At 36.8% G+C, this 24,147-nt stretch overlaps 1 protein-coding gene across 2 annotated transcripts in view; it reads right to left on the bottom strand.

Moving 5' to 3' along the window:
• qin (tudor domain-containing protein qin) overlaps positions 1-24,147 on the bottom strand; it is a 544,378-nt gene that overhangs the window by 510,483 nt on the left and 9,748 nt on the right. The window contains exon 2 of one of the 2 annotated variants that reach the window (XM_090401282.1): positions 19,592-19,716. The exons of the other annotated variant lie outside the window; for it this stretch is intronic. Within the exon in view, the coding sequence (XP_090257408.1) occupies positions 19,592-19,716 (125 nt within the window). The remainder of the gene's footprint in view (positions 1-19,591; positions 19,717-24,147) is intronic. 2 annotated transcript variants of the gene reach the window in all.

Here is a 24,147-nt window from a genome sequence, read left to right as displayed (position 1 = left end):
ACCAATCGCACTTCCAGTAATACAAAAGCCCAGTTAATGGATAAAATTAAAACAGTTTTTGCGGCCCTTCCCAGGGAGACTGTAGCATCAGCTTGTTCGAGGTTCCGAAGCAGAATTGAAGCTGTGATCGATGCTAATGGTGGTTATTTTGAGTAAATCTTGTTGATAGTATTGTAATTAACTCTGCCTGTAATGTTTTTTTGTCAATTCATTAAATTTAATAGATACAAAGAAGATTTTCTTTTTCCTTACGAAACTGTCAAATTTATCCCGAACACCCTGTATATATATATTTTTTTTTACTTACATCACCTCCTCCTTATGACCTGTGCATTAAATGGTGAACATACAAATTTGTTCATTTCACTGCAGGTCAAATTTTGATTAGGCCTGCAGTGAAAAAAGATTGCCGACTGCTGCTCTAAGTTAATGAGTACATCCACATTGACTCTAGAAACAAAGTGGAAAGCATCTTGCCTTTAATAAATCTTATTTCCAGTTGTTTCATGCTGATGGCAGGATATGGACTTTATATAGACTTTTAATTGAAAGTTGGCTACTTGATCTCATATGGGAGGTTGGGGATAGCAGGGTTTTCTCTAAGAAATTCAAGATTTTCATCCTGCATACAGGCAAATACAGACAATATGCAGTTTGTAGACAAAAGTACATTACAACCAATAGCATTATACAGTGGTTTCATAAGATCAAGCCATATCTGTATGGGCCTCACAGTTGTGTCATCATATGCTAAATAAAATAACATTAATGGATGCTGAATAAGTTAGAAACAGTGAAGGTTGGTGATGTAATGGTATGGGAAGTCTTTCTTGGCGCTGTTAGATTCTCTGCCAGTAATGGAGCAACAACAGAATGACGTAGCATAAATTAACATTGCTGTTGACAAACAAACCTTTGATAAGTCAGTGATTATCCATCAAGTAACAGCTACTTTGGGCAGAATGACATAATATGGCACGCCATAAGGCACAAATCATTTGGAAATGGTTCTCTAAACATTACCACAGGATACGCTGGAAGAAGGCCACTCCATTACACCACAGCAAATACAAATATGAAAGGCTGTTCCTTGAATAACTTTCCAAGCCTCAATAAATTTGGGTGCATAAGACTGCCCCAAATTTTGGAAACATTAATCCTCACATCTTCAGCCCAACAGCCAAGACTCCCCAAATTTAGCCCAATGGTGGGTGCCAATCAGGACTCTAGACCCAACTTTGGTTGCCTTACTTCAGCCCAGTGTTAGTTCCTGCATGCACATACCACTGTTTTTTGTGATCCCCCGATGATGGCAATATAACATTGTCAATATATAAGAAAATATTAAAGTTTTTATAATGAATATTTTAGTATACTTTGTTATTTCCAAAAAAAATAAACAATAGTTCTGAGTAACAAACATATAGGCCTATCCACCAGAAGTATACATCCTAAATACTAAATTTCATTTCATACTATCTGGCCAGATAGTTTATTATTATCCGAAACCTCCAAGGAGTCAAGGACTCATCGAGGGAGGCTATCAATCACCCAAACCAAATGTCATAACCTTCTCTTCAATGCACTCACTACCCCTAAAGGCAACTTTAAGGATAGTGACTGTGAACAAACTTAACTTCCATGGATGCCCTCTGTGTTCTCTCCCCACCTTCTATGTAATGAAAAATTTCATAAGACAATATCCTATAACATTCATTCAAAAGTTTATATATGTATATCATATAACCCCTTCTTCTTCAGTTAACCAGTCTGTAATCCACATACAATCTGTCCTCATAATCTAAATCCCATAATCTGGATATAAGCTTTGTAACTCTTCTTTGCACCTTTCCACAGCTTCTTTGTCCTATTTGAACCCAGGAGACCAAATCTCTGCATAATAATCCAGGTATGGTTGTATCAAGGCCTTACAGGGTGTTCGGGATAAATTTGACAGTTTCGTAAGGAAAAAGAAAATCTTCTTTGTATCTATTAAATTTAATGAATTGACAAAAAAACATTACAGGCAGAGTTAATTACAATACTATCAACAAGATTTACTCAAAATAACCACCATTAGCATCGATCACAGCTTCAATTCTGCTTCGGAACCTCGAACAAGCTGATGCTACAGTCTCCCTGGGAAGGGCCGCAAAAACTGTTTTAATTTTATCCATTAACTGGGCTTTTGTATCACTGGAAGTGCGATTGGTGTCTTTTTCAACTGCGCCCCATACAAAATAATCCATGGGGTTAAGGTCTGGGGAGTTTGGAGGCCAAACATTTGGACTGGTGAAGTCGTAGAAATTTTCAGACAACCATTTTTGACTTTTCCCAGAGGTGTGGCAAGGGGCCGAATCCTGCTGCCATACATACGGCCTACCATTGGCTACCCTTGTTATCCAGGGCTTGACTACAGTTAGCAACTCCACGAACAAAGCCCGAATTCCAATGCCAGGGTTCTTCAACACCTGTTCCTGCAGATTTGCGAGGAATTCTGCTGTACGAACGCAATCAGATCGTCTGCTAGGGATCTTTCTTCTTGCTACATCCTCGTAGTCACCATTGCAAGTCTCTAGTTCATGCCTGATTGTTTTTACTGTATTCAGGGAGCATTGGGCAGCAGTCGTAATATCCTTATTTTGATGGCGGGCACGAATCATCATGATACAAGTTATTCTCTTCCATGATTCAGGTGGGTTCCAGCTATCCATCCTTTCTGACATCTTGTATATGAATGAAGAAGGGTCCAAACTTTTAAATGAAGAGAAGTGTGTGTTAATACATGTAACTTACGGAAAAATATAATTAATTATAAATATGTCAAATTTATCCCGAACACCCTGTATAAAGAGGCAAAATGACTCCTTATCCTTACATGTCAAAGCTCACTTGAACATCACAATTATACTCTGAGTTGTATGTGAAATTTTTGCTATGTGACCTTTTAACTTCAAATTCCTATTCACAATTATGCCATGATCCCTAGCCTCATCAGTTTCTTGTAGCATAACCCTACTAATATAATGTCACTAGAAATCTCATCATGCCAAAGTGCATAACTTTGCACTTACTAACAGTAAACTGACAACCATTTTCTTTTGCCCAAATATCTAGTGGTCACCTTAAATCTAGCAGATTTAAGGTGACCACTGTATACCATTTTCTGATATTGGTCTGTCAACCATCCACTGATCCAAGTCAAGAGTTTATATTCCAATCCGAAATTCTTCAGTTTATGCAACAGCCTTTGGTGCAGTAGTCTATATACCTTAGCAAAATTATTATTATTATTCAGGTACCTCCATGGAGTACAAAGACTCATCACAAAAGATCCAATCAATCCACACAAACTATCATACCTCTACTTGAATTAACAGACAAAGCACTCACAACTGACTCTTGCAACCCATTCCATACATTCACAACTCTCCAATCAAAAAATCTGGCCTTCACACCTTTATCCAACTTTCAGGGATGACCCCTCGTTCTGATCTCACTAGCCAAGTGCTGACACATTCCCTCTGCATCAATCCTATAAAATCCTTTAAGCAACATAAATGTTTCTAACATATTCCCTCTTTTTCTCCTATCAACCAACTTCTGCAATCCAAACACACCCTCAATCTGTCCTCACAGGGAACATTCCACAGGCCACTTGCCTCAGAATCCTCTGCAATGTTTCCTCATCCCCAAGAAACTATGGGAACACACTTGAACACAAATTACTTGGCTATTGCATGATATTAACATATCCTGCAATAGCCAAGTAATTTTATGGACTATCCTAGCAACCTTAGAAATACGTCGCCTAAACTTTAACTCTGTCTACCACCACCCCTAAATCTCTAGCTTCATCTATTTCCTGGATTACAGTGCCATCAACGTGATACACAGCTTGTAATCCATTTATTCCACAATGTATGACTTTACATCCTCTCAACATCTTGATTAACTATTAATCTACCTAATTTTGTATCATCAGCAAAGAATTGAATATTTCCTATATATTTATGTATAAATTAAACAGCAACGGTCTGGCACTGAACCTTGTGGCACACCACTAGTCATCTGCTTTCACCTCAATTCTGTCCCTCCGTATACCACTTTTTGATATCTGTCCAGCAGCCACCCACTTAACCAGTCATGTCCATCCCCATATAATTTACACAACAGAGTTCCATGCAGTATTCTGTCAAATGCCTTTGCTAAATCCAGCAAAATCACAGTACATTCATTTTCTTTATCCAGCTCAGCTGTTACTGTATTATGAAAAGTTAGTAACGATACAAAATTAATAACGGAAAAAACTCACGTACAAAGATTATTTAATAGTATAATTTTCGCCTGTGTGTCACAGGCATCTTCAGTACATTAAGCTCAAATTAAACAATAACTGACAAATTTGAGCTTAATGTACTGAAGATGCCTGTGACACATAGGCGAAAATTATACTATTAAATAATCTTTGTATGCGAGTTTTTTCCGTTATTAATTTTGTATCAATATGTCTACTCATGGTATACCTCTTTTAAAACTTATTGAAAAGTTAATAAATTACTAAGGCATGACCAACACTTCACGAAGCTATGTTGACCCTCAACACAGTATATTTTTATCTACCCATTCTTGAATTCTCTTTTTGACCAATTTCTCTGGTACTTTTACCATCATTCTTGAGATACTGATTGGCCTGTAATTTTCTACTACAGTTTTAGAACATCTCTCATGTAAGGGAATTATTTTGCCCTCTTTCCACTCCCTTGGAACTCTACCAGAGTTGAGACTTAAAGAGCTTAGTCAGAGACATTGACAGTTCTCTTGCACATTCTCGCAAAACCCTAGCTGATATTCTATCAAATCACATGGCTATATTTACATTGTGATTCTGCAATACCCTAAAAATCTCCAATTCATCTACCTCTGTTCCCAGATCAGTGTCTTTCACATATGATAAATATGTAACCCCACTATAATGATATACCCCTGCAAACTGGTCACTCAGTAACTCAACTATTTGATCTGCTTTTGTCTCCTCATGACTATCATCTCATTAAGGTTAATCTGCAATAGTTATTCTTACTTGCCAAATAACAAAAGGAATCTTTAGGATTTCCTTTGGCCTGCTTGGCTAGATTCTTCTCATACTCTGATTCTGACTTCTTAGCCATGATGGTCGTCTTTCTTGTCTGTGCCTTGTACTGTTCGTGAGTTTGTTGGTCAACTTTCCCCTTATATATACCCTCCACAGTATTTCCTTCTTCTGCATCTAATGCATAATGATATTACACACCCATCTAACTCCTACCTGATTAACCCTCCTTACTTTAGGTACACAATTTAATATTGCTTCTTCTAGATGACCCATAACTATATCCCATTCATTACTAACATCCTTACCCTGCAGTGTTTTATCAACTACCACAGATTTAAGCTTCTTCCTAAGCTTGTCATAATCACCTGCCTTGTAGTTACACATATACCATTCCTTCTTGAGAGAACATTCCTCACGTTTTACAACCTGCCGTCAAGACCACATTGGTCACCTTCACCAATCGAAGGCAATATGGTCACCTGTTATGGATAGCTCTTCTGATCCTATGACCAGGTCCATATACTCTCCCGCCCCTAGCACCCCCCAGTCACATGCTGCCTTATGTAATTATCTCTTAGTAGGTGTATAAATTTTATTTCCTTCACTGCCATGTGACCTTTCTTCCTTCCAATCTGGCAATGCATGTCTTCCAGATCATCTGTGTAACTCCTTGGCCTATGGCAACAACCAACTATATATTTTATCTTACTGGCTTTAATATTACACCGAACTGATTCAAATGGACAGCCATCCTCTTGCCTATCTCCTATTCTTTTTGGCTGAGATTCATCTGCTATCATCTGTAGTATGCTCCCCCATCCTATCTTGTGTATCTTCCCTGAATATACTAAATCCTTCATATTCTATCCCTCTTACTGCATCATCTGCTGTTAGCCAAGTCTCATTAATGCCTATAACTTTTGGTGAGGGTGCACTAACCACTGCCAAAAAACTCCTATCTTGTTCCTGCCACTTCTGGCATTAGTATATGAAAACTGCAACATCCTTTTAGGCTCCCGCCCACCTTTTCTTCCTGAATTGACCACCCTATTCAATATATTTGCTTGAGAGACTAGATTCCTCACTTATCATTCTCACACTCACTCGCGTCATGGATGCCTTCACACAAACACCAAAATCATTTAGATGCAGTCCATCAGCATTGTACAAATCCTTCTTTCTGTCAAACCCAGATCCACAAATTCGACATCATTCCTTTTGCACAATCTATGTATAGAATCACTGGCTATCAACACCCTCCTCAGTTCGCCTCTATCATAGTATGGTAGAAGACTTGCAATCTTCACCTTCTTGCTCTTCAGTTTTGCCTCTTCTAACAACTCCTTAACATTCTCCCTCATAGAATTCTTGCTGTCTCTCAAATCACTTGTACCAACGAAGACAATCATTTCCTTTGACTCACCTTTTTTGCATCTGGATCGAGTGGCTAATGTGAATTTCTGCACTAAGAAAACACGATTTTTTCACACTTTCATTAAGTACTTCCTGATTATTGAGTCTCCATATAATTTTCTCTTTAACTTGTTTTTCTTGTTTGTTCAGCCAGTCTTTATTATTCTTTCGGACTACCTGTTTCTTAACCTTTTCAGCCCTGCCAATCTCTTGCTTGCTCTGCAATTTTTCAATTTTGCACTTTGCCCTTTACCAACGAAGACAATCATTTCCTTTGACTCACCTTTTTTGCATCTGGATTGAGTAGCTAACATGATTTCTGCACTAAGAAAACACGATTTTTTCACACTTTCATTAAGTACTTCCCTGATTATTGAGTCTCCATACATAATTTTCTCTTTAACTTGTTTTTCTTGTTTGTTCAGCCAGTCTTTATTATTCTTTCGGACTGCCTGTTTCTTAACCTTTTCAGCCCTGCCAATCTCTTACTTGCTCTGCAATTTTTCAATTTTGCACTTTGCCCTATGAAGGATATCATTCAATCATGCAATTTCTTCATTAATGTCCATTTCGTTCTCCTCTATTTCCATGACCACACGTTCAACATTAATAACATCATTCTCCATTCTACTGTTGGTACTGTCCACTCTACTAATATTTGCGTGTTCTCGTGACCCAACAGATACTCACTTTTGAAACATTTAATACACACACTCTCTCCGGTTTCAATTTCCTTCCACATAGCCTTTAATTTTCTCGATGAATACATTTCACCCACTACACTGAAAAATCCTGCAAGTTCAAATCATCCAACAATGTGGTCTTTGCTGCCATTGTTTGTATTTAAACAAAAAAAAAATATATATATATATATACGTGTATATATATATATATATATATATATATATATACGATGTTTACTTACAAACTAACTAGCTCAGTCAATTTCACACCCGTTTAAAACTACAATAAGTTGACCTAATACAGTGGTGCCTCACAATTCGACAGTTGAATTTCGTGGGCCGGAACATGCGCGTGCATGGAATTGTGCGATGTCATTTGTTATTTGTCAAATTCTTGTTGGGCTGCGTTGGTGTTTGCTCATGTTGTTTGTGCTAATTTTCAATTCTGCATTTTTCAGAAAGTAAAAATTTTGTGCATCCACAGTTATTTTTTTTTAGTGAAATTTACGAATGGGTCCAAAGAGAAGTGAACAGAGAAATAATTCAGAAAGAAGCACACACTTGGTTGAGCATAGAGAAGAAGAAAGAAATTGTAGATAAAGTGCAGAAAGATAGAACAATTACAGATGTAGCTCAAAAGTAGTGTTCCTAGTAGGTCAACTGTGGCAATTTTTTGGCAACAGAGAGAGAAGATTATGGGTGTCTGCTGGTGCAATGCAGATTTCTGGCAAGAATAGATCTTCAATCAATGAAGGGATGGAAAAGCTGCTTATCACCTGGATTAGAGAAAGACAGATGAAGGGAGATTCAGTAACTCAGGCAATGATCTGTGAGAAGGCCAAGTTAATTTTTGAAGAAAACTTCAGGATGTACCTCAGATCAAACTGAGGAATTCAAAGCAAGTCGAGGCTGGTTTCACAGATTCAAAGGTAGAACAGGCATCCATAGTGTTCTCAGACAGAGGGAAGCTGCTAGTGCAGATAAAGATGCTGCAGAAAAGTTTGTGAAAAAATTTGAAGATTTAATCAGGAAAGAAGGCTACCTGCTACAGCAAATTTTTAATGATGAAACTGGGTTATTTTGGAAGTGCTTGCCAAATCAAACTTACATCACGCAAGAAAAAATGAAGCTCCCAGGACATAAGCCTGTGAAAGATAGGCTTACCTTGTTATTGGCAGCAAATGCAAGCGGAGACTTTAAACTAAAGCCACTTCTGGTCTACCACATAAAAAATCCTCAATGCTTTGGGAAGAAAATCATTAAGTCCAAACTGCCAGTGATGTGGAAATCTAATGCAAAAGCCTGGGTAGACCAACAAGTTTTCAAAGATTGGATTTTTGAGGTGTTTGCCCTGAGCATGAAGTTCCTAACTGACAACAATTTGCTTTTGAAAGCACTACTGATCCTTGACAATGCTAGTACCCACCCTCAAGACTTAGAGGACATTCTTGAAATTGACTTTGACTTCAAAGTCCAGTTCTTGCCTCCAAACACAATGTCACTGATCCAACCCATGGATCAAGAAGTGATTGCATGTTTTAAAAAACTTCACACCAAGGCTTTATTCTCACGGCCGTTCGATATGACTCACTCTTCTGACAAGACACTGAAGGACTTCTGGAAGACCAAGTTCAACAGTGTCTATGCCATTTCCTTTATTAAAACTTCCTGGGAAGGAGTGACACAGAGAACCCTTCATGTATCATGGAAGAAACTTGTTCCTTGTTTTTCTCAGGATGACAACACTGCAGACCAAGCAGCCAGAGAATCAGAAGCAGCTGCAGCCATGCAAGAGATCATTTCGACAGCAGAGAATCTCAACATAGAAGAGGTTGATGAGGCTGATGTAGAAGAGCTTGTGGAGGATCACGATGACGAACTGACCGTGGAAGAACTCAGAGAGCACTCAGCGAACGGCAAGGAGAGAGAGAGAGAGAGAGAAAGAGGAATTTCACCTATAGAAAAGGATGGTAGGGAAAAAGAGCCAATGCCAACAGCTGCCATTAAAGAAATTTTATTCCATTGGGAGAAGGTGCAGTGTTTGTTTCGAATGGCACCCCAACACTGCTGATGTGGGTAGAATGACAGACTTGTTCAACACCACCATCATGCATCACTTCAAAACCATCTTGAAAAAGAGGGAGAGACAGTCCACCCTTGATCAGTTCCTCATCCCTGTTCAAGCAAAAAGGAGACGAGAAGAGGTAGAACAGGATAAAGAAGACTCCCAACATCTAAGGCTCAACAGATTGTATTGTGTATACAATAGTGTATAATTTAGTGTGTTCTACAATAGTAAAATACGTAAAGTGAAGTAAATGATATGATGTATTTCTCTCCCACTGCCCCGTTAGGGAGAGTGGGATGGGGGTCTGACAACGAATTAATATATTTTCCATAGACTTATATGAGAAATATTGTCCTGCAATTCGACATTAGTTTGGCGACGGATTAGTGTCGAATTGTAAGGCACCACTGTATTCTCAAATAAAATAGGAAAAAGTTACTTATCCTTCAGGAGGATAAGTAACTAATTCCACAGTAACTAAGATAATTCCACTCTACACACACACACACAGTATGTCCACTTCCTTTGTCCAACTCGGCCATAACACTGTTATAAAATATGAGCAAATTGCTAAAACATGACCTTCCTTTAGTAAACCCATGCTGCTCCTTGCACAGTATAGCTTGTTTGTCTATCCATTTCTGTATGCAAGTTCTTGCGAACCTCTCTAATATCTTCACTACTACTACTACACCAGAGATACTGATATGTCAATAGACAAATCAGTTTTTGCACCACCCTTGTACAATGGAACTGTCATATTCCTTCTATTTCTGTGGTATCATTCTTGGGCTGAGATTCAAGTTACACAAACATGTGAAAGACTAGCCAATTCGGTTGAACATTCCTTTAACAACACCGTCATGCATGGTGATATTCTGCATTTAACATGCTGATATTCCATCTGTCCCTATTGACAAATTCTTATCCAGGTTATTCAACAACTCAACCTCATTTGCATGCACTTATAACTTTTAATCTAATGTAGCAGTAGCACTATGTTACATACACATGGTTAATATATCTTAGCAAAGTGAGCAGTCATTAATTGAACAATTTCATTAGTTTCTGACACTAGAGTACCATTCACATTCATTCTTTCATTTGCAGTATAACAATAAAATTCTTTTGGATTACCTTTAACTTGCATAGCCAATTTCTTTTTATACTTTGATTTAGCTATCCACACAATCAATAACGATTACTTTTTCTGACCTGAGCTTTATAAACTTCATAACTCTTCTCGGTCTTATTGTCACAATATTCTTTCCACATCATCTTCTTCATGTGGATTACTTGCTTTAAAAAGTTGTACATCCATTTTACTCCCAACCTGTTTATTCTTTTAATACTAGGGATACATTCAGATACTGCCTCATTGCTATCACTTTTTCAAAGATTCCCATGCACTGCTAACATTTTTCCCATTCAATAACTGATAAAGCATGAAACCAAAGAGTATTCTCCTGAGTTGATCATAATTTCCAGTTTTGGAGCTCAGCATGTTTACTTGGTATAATTTTGAAAGCATACCAAATTTCATATATAAATGTCCAAATTAAATAAAAACTGGAACTGGGAGGACAGACAAAATTTTACATTTCAAATACTGAATTTCAATAAAATCCATCCAGTCAGAGGGATAAGAAATAACTTGTATAGTAATAGACAGAAAAAGAAAATCTAATAGGTGCTTACATGTTTTATTGCTAAACATATCTAAAAATGATTTAATAATTAGACATTATACATCTAATTATTGTGAAGTTGTCTACAAGGAAAGTAAAATCAGAACATGGTAAAATTAAAATCAAGAATTTAATGAGGCAGTCCTAAAGAAGAAAATCATACAAAAAGTTCCTGGCAAGTAAACAAGCATGTCATGCAAGGACACAAATACGTAAATTATACTAGATATGGCATTATATTTCCTGTTTTAATCCTGTATTCAAGTGTGAGGAAAAAAACAGTTGCAAGTGATGTACATTCACAACTAGCCTACTTGTGTATAGAAATTGTTGACTTCTCATCAAATGCCTCAGTATCTCAATGCAGTATCTGATTAGAAATATATAAAGTTGTGTAAATGTAGTAAATAAGTCATTTAAAGAGTTTGGGAAAATGAGTAGAGAGCTGCCTCTGATCTCATTCATTGCTGAGTGAATTCCCCTCTCGCTAAATGGGAGGACAGTTGGGTCCACTTTTCCCTGGTGACCCAGTCCATCTTGGAATAGTGCAGATATTGTATGTATGAATGTGTATGAATGAATGAAGGATATCATAAACATCCATGATGAAAGTGGGATTCAAATCCACAACTCTTTGGCCGGAGAGTGGACTATGTGCTAACCACTCAGTCAACCAGCCAGCTTGGGAAGAGCATAGAAGATAAATACAACAAAAATGTCAAAATGTTTTGGAAACTTGAAGCTTAGAAATTACAGAGGTGATAAAAAACTGAAGATATTTGTATGAAACATACACCACTACTTACAGACATCAAAACCTGATTGCTTTTTCTTAACAGAACCTTAGTTGGCATCCTCCATGACCACAGTCCACCTCAACTATCCCAACTACATCCTACATGATGCATTCTGCAAAAAAGGCAGAATGAGTTTTTGTGAAATCTGATAACCCTTGTCAAAGGCTATCCAACTTGGAATCCCCCCCCCACTTTTTGATCTGCTCTGGCAGATCAAAAGACAGCCTTCATTTGCTGCCTTTATCGATCTGCTATCTCTGACAAGCCTGCAGCCCTTTTTGACTACCTATCACTAAAAATTGATTTCTTACAAACTAATTACCTAAATTATGAGATTGTCCTCAGTCCACCTCCTTGGGGACTTTAACATCCATAACACAAACTGGCTCTCCTACTCTAACTTCACAGACTAATTGGAAGGGAAGTTGAATCATTTGCTATTAGCCATGACTTAACACAAATAGTCAATCTACTAACCAGAATATCAGACAACCTTCATCAATATTCTTGACCTTTTCTTAGCTCTCCATCCAAAGACACTGTGAATGTCTCTCTCTATTTGGCAATTCTGACCACAATCTTATTCAAGTCTCTTCTCTACAGTTTGTCATCCTCCCAGGCAATCTCAGCCTTGTACCCTATAGCACTATAATTGTGTCAACTGGGATGACCTCTAGAATTTTTATGCCACTTTTCCATGGTCAGATTACTGCTTTCAGTTTTCTGATCCAAATACCTTCACTGAACTAATGACCGAAATGACCCTAACTGGAATGAGAGCCTTCATTCTCCACTCCACTGCAAACCCTGACCTGTATCCAAGTGTTGGTTCTCAAAAAAAAAAATGTGCCTCTGTAGTCCATGATAAAAATGCAGCTTATTTTCAATGGCTTAAATTAGAAATGCCAGATTCTCATTCAGCTTACACAACAACCAAAAAGTGTAAAACAGTTAACAATTCCAAATCAGACTTCATAAGAATGAAATACAATAAACTTGCCTCTTGTTCAACTGGCAGTCAAGCCTTCTGGTTCTTTGCTAAAGCAGTTGGGCATAACTTGTGCACTTCCCTGTTGCCACCTCTCTTGTATCCTGATGCCACTATGGTAACCTCACCCAAGGAAAAGGTGGACCTCTTGGTCAGTTTTTTCTCCTGGCTGGACTTACAAAGCAAATCACCTCCCATACTTCCACAAACTGCCAAATGCATGCCTCCTCTGAACTTTTGCTAAAAGCACAGAAAAACCCTCATTATTCTTGATACTAAAGACTCCTGGTGCAGATGGTATTCCTCCAGTTATGCTCTAAGACTTGTGTTCAGAATTGACAATGATCCTATATTGCATATATAAACTATCATATTCTACTGGCATCTATGCAACAGCATGGAAACAAGCCCACATCCAATCTGTACCCAAAAATGGAGACAAAAGTCAACCATCAAACTATCAACCCATTGCTCTCACCTCATTACTTTCAAAAGTGATGGAGAAGGTTATCAACAAACCTGCCTCTTCATTAGCTGGAGATTCAACAGTTGTTTAGCAATTATGGATTGCTAATATGGATTCTGCCAATCTCGTTCCCCAGTTGACCTCCTAGCTAATCTCAACAACCTTTGGACACAGACAATGGAAAGATTTAGAGAAATTCAGGTTATCCCTCTCAATATTTCAAAGGCACCTGATTATGTCTGACACCAAGACCTCCTGAACAAGCTGCCATCTTATGGCCTCCTTTCTACACTATGTGATTGGATTGATAGCTTCCTCATCGTTTATTGTGTTTATCATGATGGATGGATGGCTTCCTCTCATTAGATCTCCCCATCAATGTTAGTGCTTCAGGGTTCTATGCTCTGACCCACAATCCTCCTCCTTTACATCCATGACCTAGTTTCTCTGACTTCATATCCTATTCACAGCTTTACTGATGACAGAACTCTTCATTGTTTTCCTCATTCTAGGAAGAGGAATGAAGTCTTCCTAGAGAAGAATTAACTTCCTAGTCCTTCCTTGCCATATGGTCCTGTTGTATGCTGTTCTGGAGGCCTCAATGCTCTCTAAAGATCAGTCATTCTAGACACACCATCCATCCATCCATCCATCTCATTGAGAGTCTACTGATCTAACCTCTAGAGTTAAAAAAAAAAAAAAAAAAAAAAAAAACCTACATCAAAGCGTTATCTTACTGATAACATTGTCAGAGAACAAATTCATATTAATACAGCAACAGTGGTGGCCTAATCACTGGAAGTTTGCTTTTGCCAAGGCAAGTTTCCTTTTTAGCTTGATCAGTTAGAATAAGATTGTTGTCACTTCATCAATTTAAAAAGATTTAAAAAGTGATTTAAACAGCAAGAGACATTTCAATTTCTCATCACTGAATGACTTTGAAAACAGTCAACCAGAAGTCAGTGATAACAGGAGCAACCAACTGCCTTCAATTAACAGAGATGTGATTAACCTTTCAAGCCACACCCTTAACAGTAATGAACTCTTGTTACTTAGTAAAGGACTAAATTTTGACATAGCACCCAGAACAGTTAATAAATTGGATTTTATATACATATTGAAAGCAGCATAAGATTTCTCTCAACTACCATAGCTGATAAAATATGGTTAGAAACCTTTAACATTTTAAATAATATTATAGCAATAGCTAGCGACCTCACCAAAAATGAAGTAGCTGCTATGAAATATTTAAAAGCAAGTCAGGATATTGTAATTACTAAAGCTGATAAAGGCAGTGGCACAGTTATTTTAAATCAAACAACTTACCTTGGGAAAAAAAAAATGATTAAATTAGTCTCAGACAACAGTACCTATCAACTTGGAAAATATAACCCAACTAATTGGATTAAAAACAAAACAGTAGATTTACTTAAATTGGTCACTTCCAGGCATGAAGATATAGTTAAAAAACTACTTTATTTAAATTAAAGGGATATTAAATCCCACATTATTTCAAAGCCAAATAAGAAACTCAAAGATAGAAATCTGATCTAAGAGTTTCATGCCGAATATAGAAACTATATAAAGTTCGGCGAGTCCAAGCATAAGCCAATACCTGGTAGTGCTCGTATAGCAGAGTATATGTAAGTTTCTGTTCACTACCATCTTGGTATTATTCAGGTCTACCTACTCACTGATGAGACCTCATCAAAGGTCGAAACCGGTCTGGGAAGTGACCTTCTCTCATAATGTAGAACAGTAATACATCTCCTAGGAGCCGTTGTTTTACATTATGGGTAAATATCAAGAATAGTGATCGAAGCTTGCTCCACCTTTGCAATAAGTTGCACTACCAGGTGTTGGCTTACGCTTGGACTCGCTGAACTTTATATAGTTTCTATATTCGGCATGAAACTCTTAGATCAGATTTCTATCTTTGAGTTTCTTATTCGACTTTGAAATAATGTGGGATTTAATATCCCCTTAATTTAAATAATTTTTACGTCACCGAATTGAAGCCTCTTGGCTCTTTATTTTAAATAGTTAAAAAACAACTTCTGCAATATGTTCATTCCCCAAGAATTTACACTTTGCCTAAGATTCACCAGTAGAATGTACTGTACTGCTTCAGCTGATAGTTGAAGGTAGAGACAGCCCCAATTATCTCTACCAAGAAATTAGCATCAACACTCAAGTAGTTGGTAGGTTATTCATCCTCTTATATATATATATATATATCTACCCTATATATATAAAATTATAAGCCTTATTATGTCACGTTTGTATGTCACTTTTTTTGAAACATTTTGAAACTTGGGGCTAACCTGAGTGTTGAGTCTTCAAAATTTGAATCGTCAGAATTCAAGGAGAACCGGCCTACCAGTCCGGAACTCGGGGGGGGGGGGGGGGGGGGGGCTTTTGAAGACTTGACACTCAGGGGGCTACCCTAGGTGCCAGGGGGGGGGTCTTCAAAAGTCTTCAAAATTCAAGTTATCAGAATTCAAGGAGAACCAGCCTACCAGTCCAGACTTGGGGGGTGGGGGATAGGCGCCAGGGAGGGCATAGCCCCCTAGTGTGTGTGTATACACACACACACACACGCACACACAATGTAAAAAAACACTTTGTAAATATTACAGGCATCACACTTCTTAAAATGATTCATTAGTCAGTTTTGTTATCTCTGCACTTTTCACAAATGTCTCAATCAATGACAATTCTTTTACAGGATAAGTTCCCGACCACCATTATAGTGTTCTTTGCCCATGTACTGTGGCAAAATAACTTTTACCTGCAACAAGAAGGCACAGTCATGGGCTTACCATTATCCCCCCCCCAAAAAAATAAATAAAAAATTGCTAATTTTTAGATGGAAGCTTATACGCAACATGCTCTAGATTCCTTCACTTTAAAACCCAAAGTCTGGCTTAGATACATTGACAATGTTTTCATTATCGGGCCTCAGGGCAGCCAGACATTAAACACTTTTCTCAGCCACCTAAACAAACAACACAAGCACATACAATTCACAGTTGAAATTGAAAGTCAGAACACATTTCCATTTCTAGATACATTTGTCATGCTTCTTCATTCTGGCAGTCTTTCCTTCACTGTTTACTACAATCCTACACCTACTGGCCAATATAGATGCAAGCTCTTACACCACCCAACACAAAAACTGGGTGACACTAACACTTAAAAAACACAGCATTAAAGATTTGCTCCAATGAGTAAGCACTTAATCACATCTAAATCAATCTAAAGTTAACAGCAATAACTTCCTAAAAAATGGCTACAGCACAATCAACTGAATTCTTCACAAGACTGCATCTAATAATAAAAATAAACTAGATTATAATAAAACTGCTGTAGTCATTCCATACATTAAAAGGATATCAGATAAAATAAACAGAATACTACAGAAATACGACCTTAAGGCAACCTTTAAACCTCCTGCAAAATTATAGAATTTATTCAAATCCTTCAAGGATCCACTTACTCCCTTGGTCCACACTGGAGTATACATATTCAGTGCACCTGTAATTTGCCTTATATAAGTGAAACTGGATGCACAATTCCTATTCAAAAAAAAGGAACATAAACGACACATTAAATTTAATAACTATGGTAAATCTGGCATTTCTGATCATGCCACCAATTATATATTTGGTTTAATCCTTTATCCAAGTGTAAGCAAACAAAGTTGGAACCTGAAGTATTTTCAGGACTGGGACAACTCGTGGCAAAGGTGGTATATGACTGCTCATCACTTGTCTTAGTATCCCATAATGCAAAGCACATCTCCTTGTGGACATCTATAATGATATGCATTAAGGGAAGGGTCACTACCCAGACCGGTTTTGACCTTTATTGAGGTCTCATCAGTGGGAGCCAGAGGTGGTGATACTAAGGTGGAAGTAATGGAGAAATCATATTTCCATATATCAGTTGCCAAAAGGTGTCACATCTTATTATTAAAATTCTCTAGATTAGAGATATGTTGATGGAAGTTTTTTCACTTCGCTATGCTACCAATTATATATTTGGTTTAATCCTTTATCCAAGTGTAAGCAAACAAAGTTTGCGCCTGAAGTATTTTCAGGAATGGGGAAACTCATGGCAAAGTGGATGTGACACCTTTTGGCAGCTGGCATATGGAAATATGACTAATTTATTACTTCCACCTTAGTATTCCCACCTCTGAGTCTGGTTCCCACTGATGAGACCTCAATAAAGTTCAAAACTGGTCTTGGTAGTGACCCTTCCTTTAATCCATAGCATTATACATGTCCACAAGGAGATGTGCTTTGCATTATGTGATACTAAGGCAAGTGATGAGAAGTTATACCACCTTTGCCACGAGTTTCGCAGTCCTGAAAAACTTCAGGTGCAACCTTTGTTTGCTTACACTTGGATAAAGGATTAAGCCAAATATATAATTGGTAGCATACCAAGTGAAAAAACTTCCATCAGCTTATCTCTTATCCAGAGAATTTTAATAATAAGGTGTGACACCTTTTGGCAACTGGTATATAGAAATGTTACTTCTCCATTACTTCCACCATAGTATCACCACTTCTGGGTCTGGCTCCCACTGATGAGACCTCAATAAAGGTCGAAACTGATCTGGATAGTGACCCCTCCCTTAATGCATAGCATTATACATGTCCACAAGGAGATGTGCTTTGCATTATGGGATACTAAGACAAGTGATGAGAAGTCATACCACCTTTGCTACGAATTGCCCCAGTCTTGAAAATACTTCAGGCGCAAACTTTGTTTGCTTATACTTAGATAAAGGATTAAACCAAATATATAATTGGTAGCATAGCCAAGTGAAAAAACTTCCATCATCTGATCATGTCCTGAATATATTACTTAGAACTAAGGCATCTGCTCACATCAAACATAGCATTAATGCAAGTTTAAAGAAGTCTGTGAAATTCTGATCAACTGTCCTAATATTAACAATAAGCATGGTCCAAAAATCCAAAGAACATGTATTTCTGGATCATGGCATGGCACATATTCTACCCACATAATCTTTTGTTGTAAGAGTTCATCATTAATAATAATTAAGACTTTAGTAATCCAGAATCAGCCTTAATATAACAAACACTTATATGAAATTATTGATTAAGCCATCACTATTGCTATGAATTTGTTCTCTGACAATGTCATAAGTAAGATATAGCTTTGATGTAGTTTTTTTTAGGTCAGGCTAGTAGAATAACGGTTGATCAAATCATTGTTATTTTGGCATACTGTTTGAAATGTAATATAGCTTGCATGTGTATATATATGTGCTTATAGTCCAGGTGATGACCTTAAAATGAAGGTTGAAATGTTGGGAAATTAAAGTATTTATTCTATAGTCGTAGTTGCCATAATTTACAGAAATGATTTCAAATTATATTATAAATCAGAGTTGGATGAAAAATAAAAAATAATCAAAAATTAGAGACAATAAATATTAGAGTTCTGAGCAGAATTACTAGAATAAATAGACAGCATCAACTGCAAATGTTAAAACTCAAAGATATCAGAAAAATTTGACATTGTTAGCATTCAAGAATATGTATGAAGAGTTAATGATGTGGTCACTTAACAGAATCGAAAAAAAAACATTCAAAATCAGGCATCTAATGCCATGATTTCAAATTATATTATAAATCAGAGTTGGATGAAAAATAAAAAATAATCAAAAATTAGAGACAATAAATATTAGAGTTCTGAGCAGAATTACTAGAATAAATAGACAGCATCAACTGCAAATGTTAAAACTCAAAGATATCAGAAAAATTTGACATTGTTAGCATTCAAGAATATGTATGAAGAGTTAATGATGTGGTCACTTAACAGAATCGAAAAAAAAACATTCAAAATCAGGCATCTAATGCCAGCCAGACAGGAAGACCAATATTTAGGTGAACTGATGCAGTTAAGTTTCCTTAGGAGACAAAAATATAAAACCTGACAAATAAGAAAATGATTTGAGAAAACTGGTTCGTAAGAAACCAGCAATAATTGTCAACACCCTGTATATCCTTTGATGATATATATCATATCAGAAATTAATTAACATAAAAGTATAGTTTGGAAATATTCAGGAATATTCATTCTACTGGGTATACTAAAATATGAATTTTCACATTTCCAAACTTAGCAGCTGCAAAATAAAAAAAATAATAAAAAGAATCACAAATCAAAATGTCTTACCTACAGATTTATGTACACTAAATTGAGCATTATTCTAATATTCTCGTATAATGCATTCGATCAATATCAATGACAAAAAAATGAAATGAATAGATTGATATAGGAGTAAATATTTCACTTTAATTTAATTCAAAATCCATGTTAAACACCGGATTCTGTATAAAATATCGTTACCTTACACACTGGACAGTTAATTTTTTTGTGATGTTTCGCATAAATTTTTATGCAATTTTCACATACTGTATGGCCACAATTAAGGATGAGTGGATAACGTGCAGAGTAATTATTTCGACTTGAATCTAAATGAAAGAAAACACATCAAATTTAGCTAGGAAAAAAAAATTGTAATGTTTAAAATTATAAATAATTCATTACACACAATATACAGAAAATCTACAATTTGCAAAAAAGATCTGCTCCAAAAGTAAAGGAACATAAAACGATAAAAGCTGTTTTACAAAAGACAGTAGAGCCTGTATATCTCAGGTATCAGCAATGGCCTTTGGTTGGGAAGATATGGGTTTGAATCCTGTCTAGAATACACAAAACTTGTATTAGGATTTTTTGAATTGAGGGGGGGGGGAGTTAGTCAGTCTTATATAGAAGTGACAGGGTTTTGCCTCCAGAAATTCACGTTCTTTGGCTCATAAAATACACAAAGTGGCCATAAGCATATGTAATTAACAGAGACACTGACTATCCATAACCTTATTTCATTAAGCCATGATTTCCCACACACACAAAAATGTAGATGAAGAATAGATGATTAACTATCATTAACAAATACAGTATCATGAAAAATTAAGAAAATACACACACAGTGGTGTTGGTTACTTAAAATGATATTGCTTACATCCACATTATGCTTTGTTGCTTCTGAATGCGCTGAAAAGAAAGTCAATTTTGCAGAACTGTGTTTTTCTAAGGTAGAGATTTTTTTTTTTTTTTTTTTTTTTAGTTGAAACACGTGTAATTTCATACTTCCCATTCAGAATAAAAAGGGTCAAGTGAAACAGTTGTGATGGCTGGGAGGAATGATTTGAAAGGGGACATGAAAGAGTTAGTGAAATTAGCAAAAGAAATAAGGGTGAAGCAAGTCTGTTGCCATGGCATGACAGAGTTCAGTTGAGATAGGTAATACAGGAGGAATGATGTGGTGGAGTGCACATAATAGACAAAAGGATTTATGTAAGGTGGATGGGTTGCATTTAAATGGATATGGTGTTCAGAGTATGGAAAAAATGTTGAATGAAGTGAGATCAGATGTGCAAAATCAGTGAAATTATAGCTTTTTTGGGGGGGAGGGGGGGGTTGAACAAGTACAGATACCATTGAGGCACCTGAGTGTAAGAATGTGCAAAAAACCTCGGTAAGTACTGCTGGTAACAAACTAGAATGGGATAGAATGGAATGGGATCAGTTTACAGAAAACCTACGCATACAGGTAAAAACACACAAACTTTCTCACCATTCCCCCCCCCAACAGTATATCATTATCAAAACCCTTATCAGAGCCTCCAACCTCTGTTCCACCCAAGCTTCCCTTCCCTTACAGCAGAACTCACCTTTATTTGCCAAACCTATTATGTTGAATGGTTACAATGCCAAAAAGATCTACAAATTATGTATTCCTTCCACATCTTCACACTCCTCTCAACGTAAAGACTACATCACTATTCCCTATATCTGAGGCACTTCAGAAGATATAGCCAGAACTTTAAAGAAATATGATCTCTGCTCTGTTACAAACCTCATTTGAAGCTGGCTTCCCCTTCTCTGCTCTCCTAAGGATACACTACCTTAGTGTATCCTTTTAAACATCTGGAATAGTCTCTATTCCAGATGTTTAAAAGGTTCCTTGTTCTTGCAACTTATCATATCATAGTCAGACTTGGAGATCTACTAATATCTATCTAGAAGAACAAAAAAAGAAAAAAAAAAAAAAAAACATCTGCCACCACAAATATTGTCAGTCAGACCATGCCTTGAATACCTTGCAGATGGAAGAAAACCACCAAACTCCATCACACTAAATAAAAACTTGAGACATCTCAGAATCCACTGCAGATTTAAAAATCCAGCCTAATGTTAACAAATATGGATGTATTAAACATCCCAAGATTTGGGAGACTAATTCTTAGGCCTTCAAACCAACATCTAAGGCTAGTCAACAGCACCCATAGATGGCACCCATCATATAGTCTTCATTTAGTCTATACCACTTACTTATTGTTTCTTGAGTGACTGTGTGTATGTTATTACAATTTTAACATTGTATTCCTGAAAATGTCTCTGTGAATGAATACTGAAATAATTAAACCTTTCCATTAGTAGCAAAATTATAGACCGATTAGTATCTCTGAAGTGGTGGTTAAAGTACTGAAAAAGTGGGTTAAAAGTTAAAATCAGGAATGGATGGATAGGAATATGATACTCTATGGGGGGCAGCACAGCTTTGTAAAAGGTTGGTTAGGTCCTGCCACAGCAATTTATTTGCATTTTATAATAAGTTGACAGAATGACTGGATAAAGGAAATGGCTATACCATGATACTGCTGGACTTGACAAAGGCACTTAAGAGAATACCACATGGGAAAATTATTACATGAGTTGGAACAAATGGGAATGGATATGAGGGTGGTAGCATGGATGGCTGATAGACATTAGGGGGTTGTGTATGATGAAGTCGAATCAAGACGAATGAAGGTGACTAGTGGTGTGCCCCAGGGCTCTGTACTAGGACCACTACTCTTTAATTTGTACATGACTGATACAGCTTGTGCTGCTGATAAAAGTGATGTAGATATCCTGGTACTAGGTTACATCACTCCTGGTAATCTCTACCAGGAGTGATGGTAGAGATTTGAAATTCAGAGGACATATTGAAAGGATTGGCAAAATAGCTTGGAGGATTACTTGGATGCTGAAGAACACACTAAAGACAGGGAGGTTATTATTCCTCTTTATAAGGCTATGATTCAGCCACCTACATTTCTTGGGGATCAAGAAGTGATAGAAAGGATTAAGAAATGCACGACCAAGTGGGTGACAGGTCTCTGGAATGCTTCCTATAAGGATAGATTGAAGGTATGTATGTTTCAGGGTTCAGATGACAGGCAGAGAAGAGGGGATATGATAAAAACTTAAGTTACTAAAGGGATTCTGTAAACTGACACAAAAGAAATTTTTCAATACATGAGGAGTATGGGGAGAACAAGGGATCACGGTTGGAAGTTGCTAAGAGTGTGATTATAATGATTTGGAGTTGTAATTGAGTGGAATGTATTGCTAGAGGTGGTTGTGAGTGCCCCAACAGTGAATAAGTTTAAGGAGATGTATGATAGGTATTGTGGGTCTCCTGCAATTAATCTTTGAACTCCATGGAGATATCCATCTAAATAATAATAATAATAATAAATAAATTGCCTGAAAGTAGTGAATGCAGAAACAGTGAATGAGTACAAGGAATAGTTTGATAAGTTATGTGCATGTAAGAGTGGGACAATTCACAATGAGTCTTTTGACTACATGAAGGTCTGATGACAATAATATTCTCGGTATAATACAATAAGATGCTGATGAGATTAGATAAAATTCCAAAAATATCAAAAAAAATTGAGAGAAAGATCTTATTTCTCAGATAGATCTCCTGTATCATCTACTCCAAGTAGTTAAATTGTTACACTTAATGGCACACCAAAGCAAGCTACTGAAGTTGTAATGGTATATTGATAAGATAATAGACTGCTTTCCAATAGCCAAAAAGTAAGCAAAACCATGTGATCCAGTGGGCAGCATGTTGTTGGTGTCACCAAAATTACATTCTGGTGATCGACATACTGCCAAATGGAAGATTAGAAACCAATGCACCCCATATGAAAGAACAAACCATTATGCAATTTTTTTTTTTTTACTGAAAGTGCTTTGGGTCTTAGTAGTTTCTTAAATTATGGTTTTTTCATCTTATTTTTATTGTGCTGCCGTTTTCTGTTGTGTGATATTTATTTTCATGGATTTTTCTACAGTTTAGTGTGTGCATGTTATATTAAGTACTGTTATGATGAATGTGGTGGCGTACGTTTTTTTTTTTTTTTTTTTTTTTTTTAGGTGGGGCAGGCAAGTGTATTTGGGTGAAGAAGTAATGTGTTTTATGGGAGCAAGTTGTAGTAGTGTGTTTTCTGAGGTGGAGGAAGGATGGGTATACATTAGGTTAGTTCTTGAGGACTGCAAGACAGAGATGTTTGGTTCTTGGTACCAATATTTCTAGTACTAGTTTTTGTCATGTTTTCAGTCATTTTTATTTGTGTTGAGGTGGTGATTTATTTGTTTTATTGACTTTAAATGGTCAGGTTAGCTCTCAAATGACTGGCATCCCCCATAGCTTTTTTTTTTTTTTGGTCTTTTTACTTTTGTTTTCATTTTTAAAATTAGATATTTTCAAAACGTGCAGCACAACAGTTTCTAGTCTACTGTGTGGCAGTCTCAATGAACTGTCATACAGAAGATTTCTGCATGGGGAACATCAGTCACTTGAGTGACTTCATCAATGCACTGCCCACTAGGTCATGGCTTTTGTCATATCTCAGCTACTAGCAATCCGACTATTGTGATATACTTTTCTCCCTGGAATGTACAGAACTGTAAGGCGACAGCTTGGTAATTTCATAAGCGTCTGAAGAATGGATGTCAAGTCCTGATTTAATGAAGCACAGTAAAGAATGAAAGAGCAG

The sequence above is a fragment of the Typopeltis vanoorti genome, chromosome 12, assembly GCF_054136105.1.
Source record: "Typopeltis vanoorti isolate ZY-2024b chromosome 12, IOZ_Tvanoo_1.0, whole genome shotgun sequence".
NCBI classification, from domain to species: Eukaryota; Metazoa; Arthropoda; class Arachnida; order Uropygi; family Thelyphonidae; genus Typopeltis; species Typopeltis vanoorti.
The sequence above is the reverse complement of the archived record's forward strand: the minus strand, read 5'-3'. Positions and strand labels throughout refer to the sequence as shown.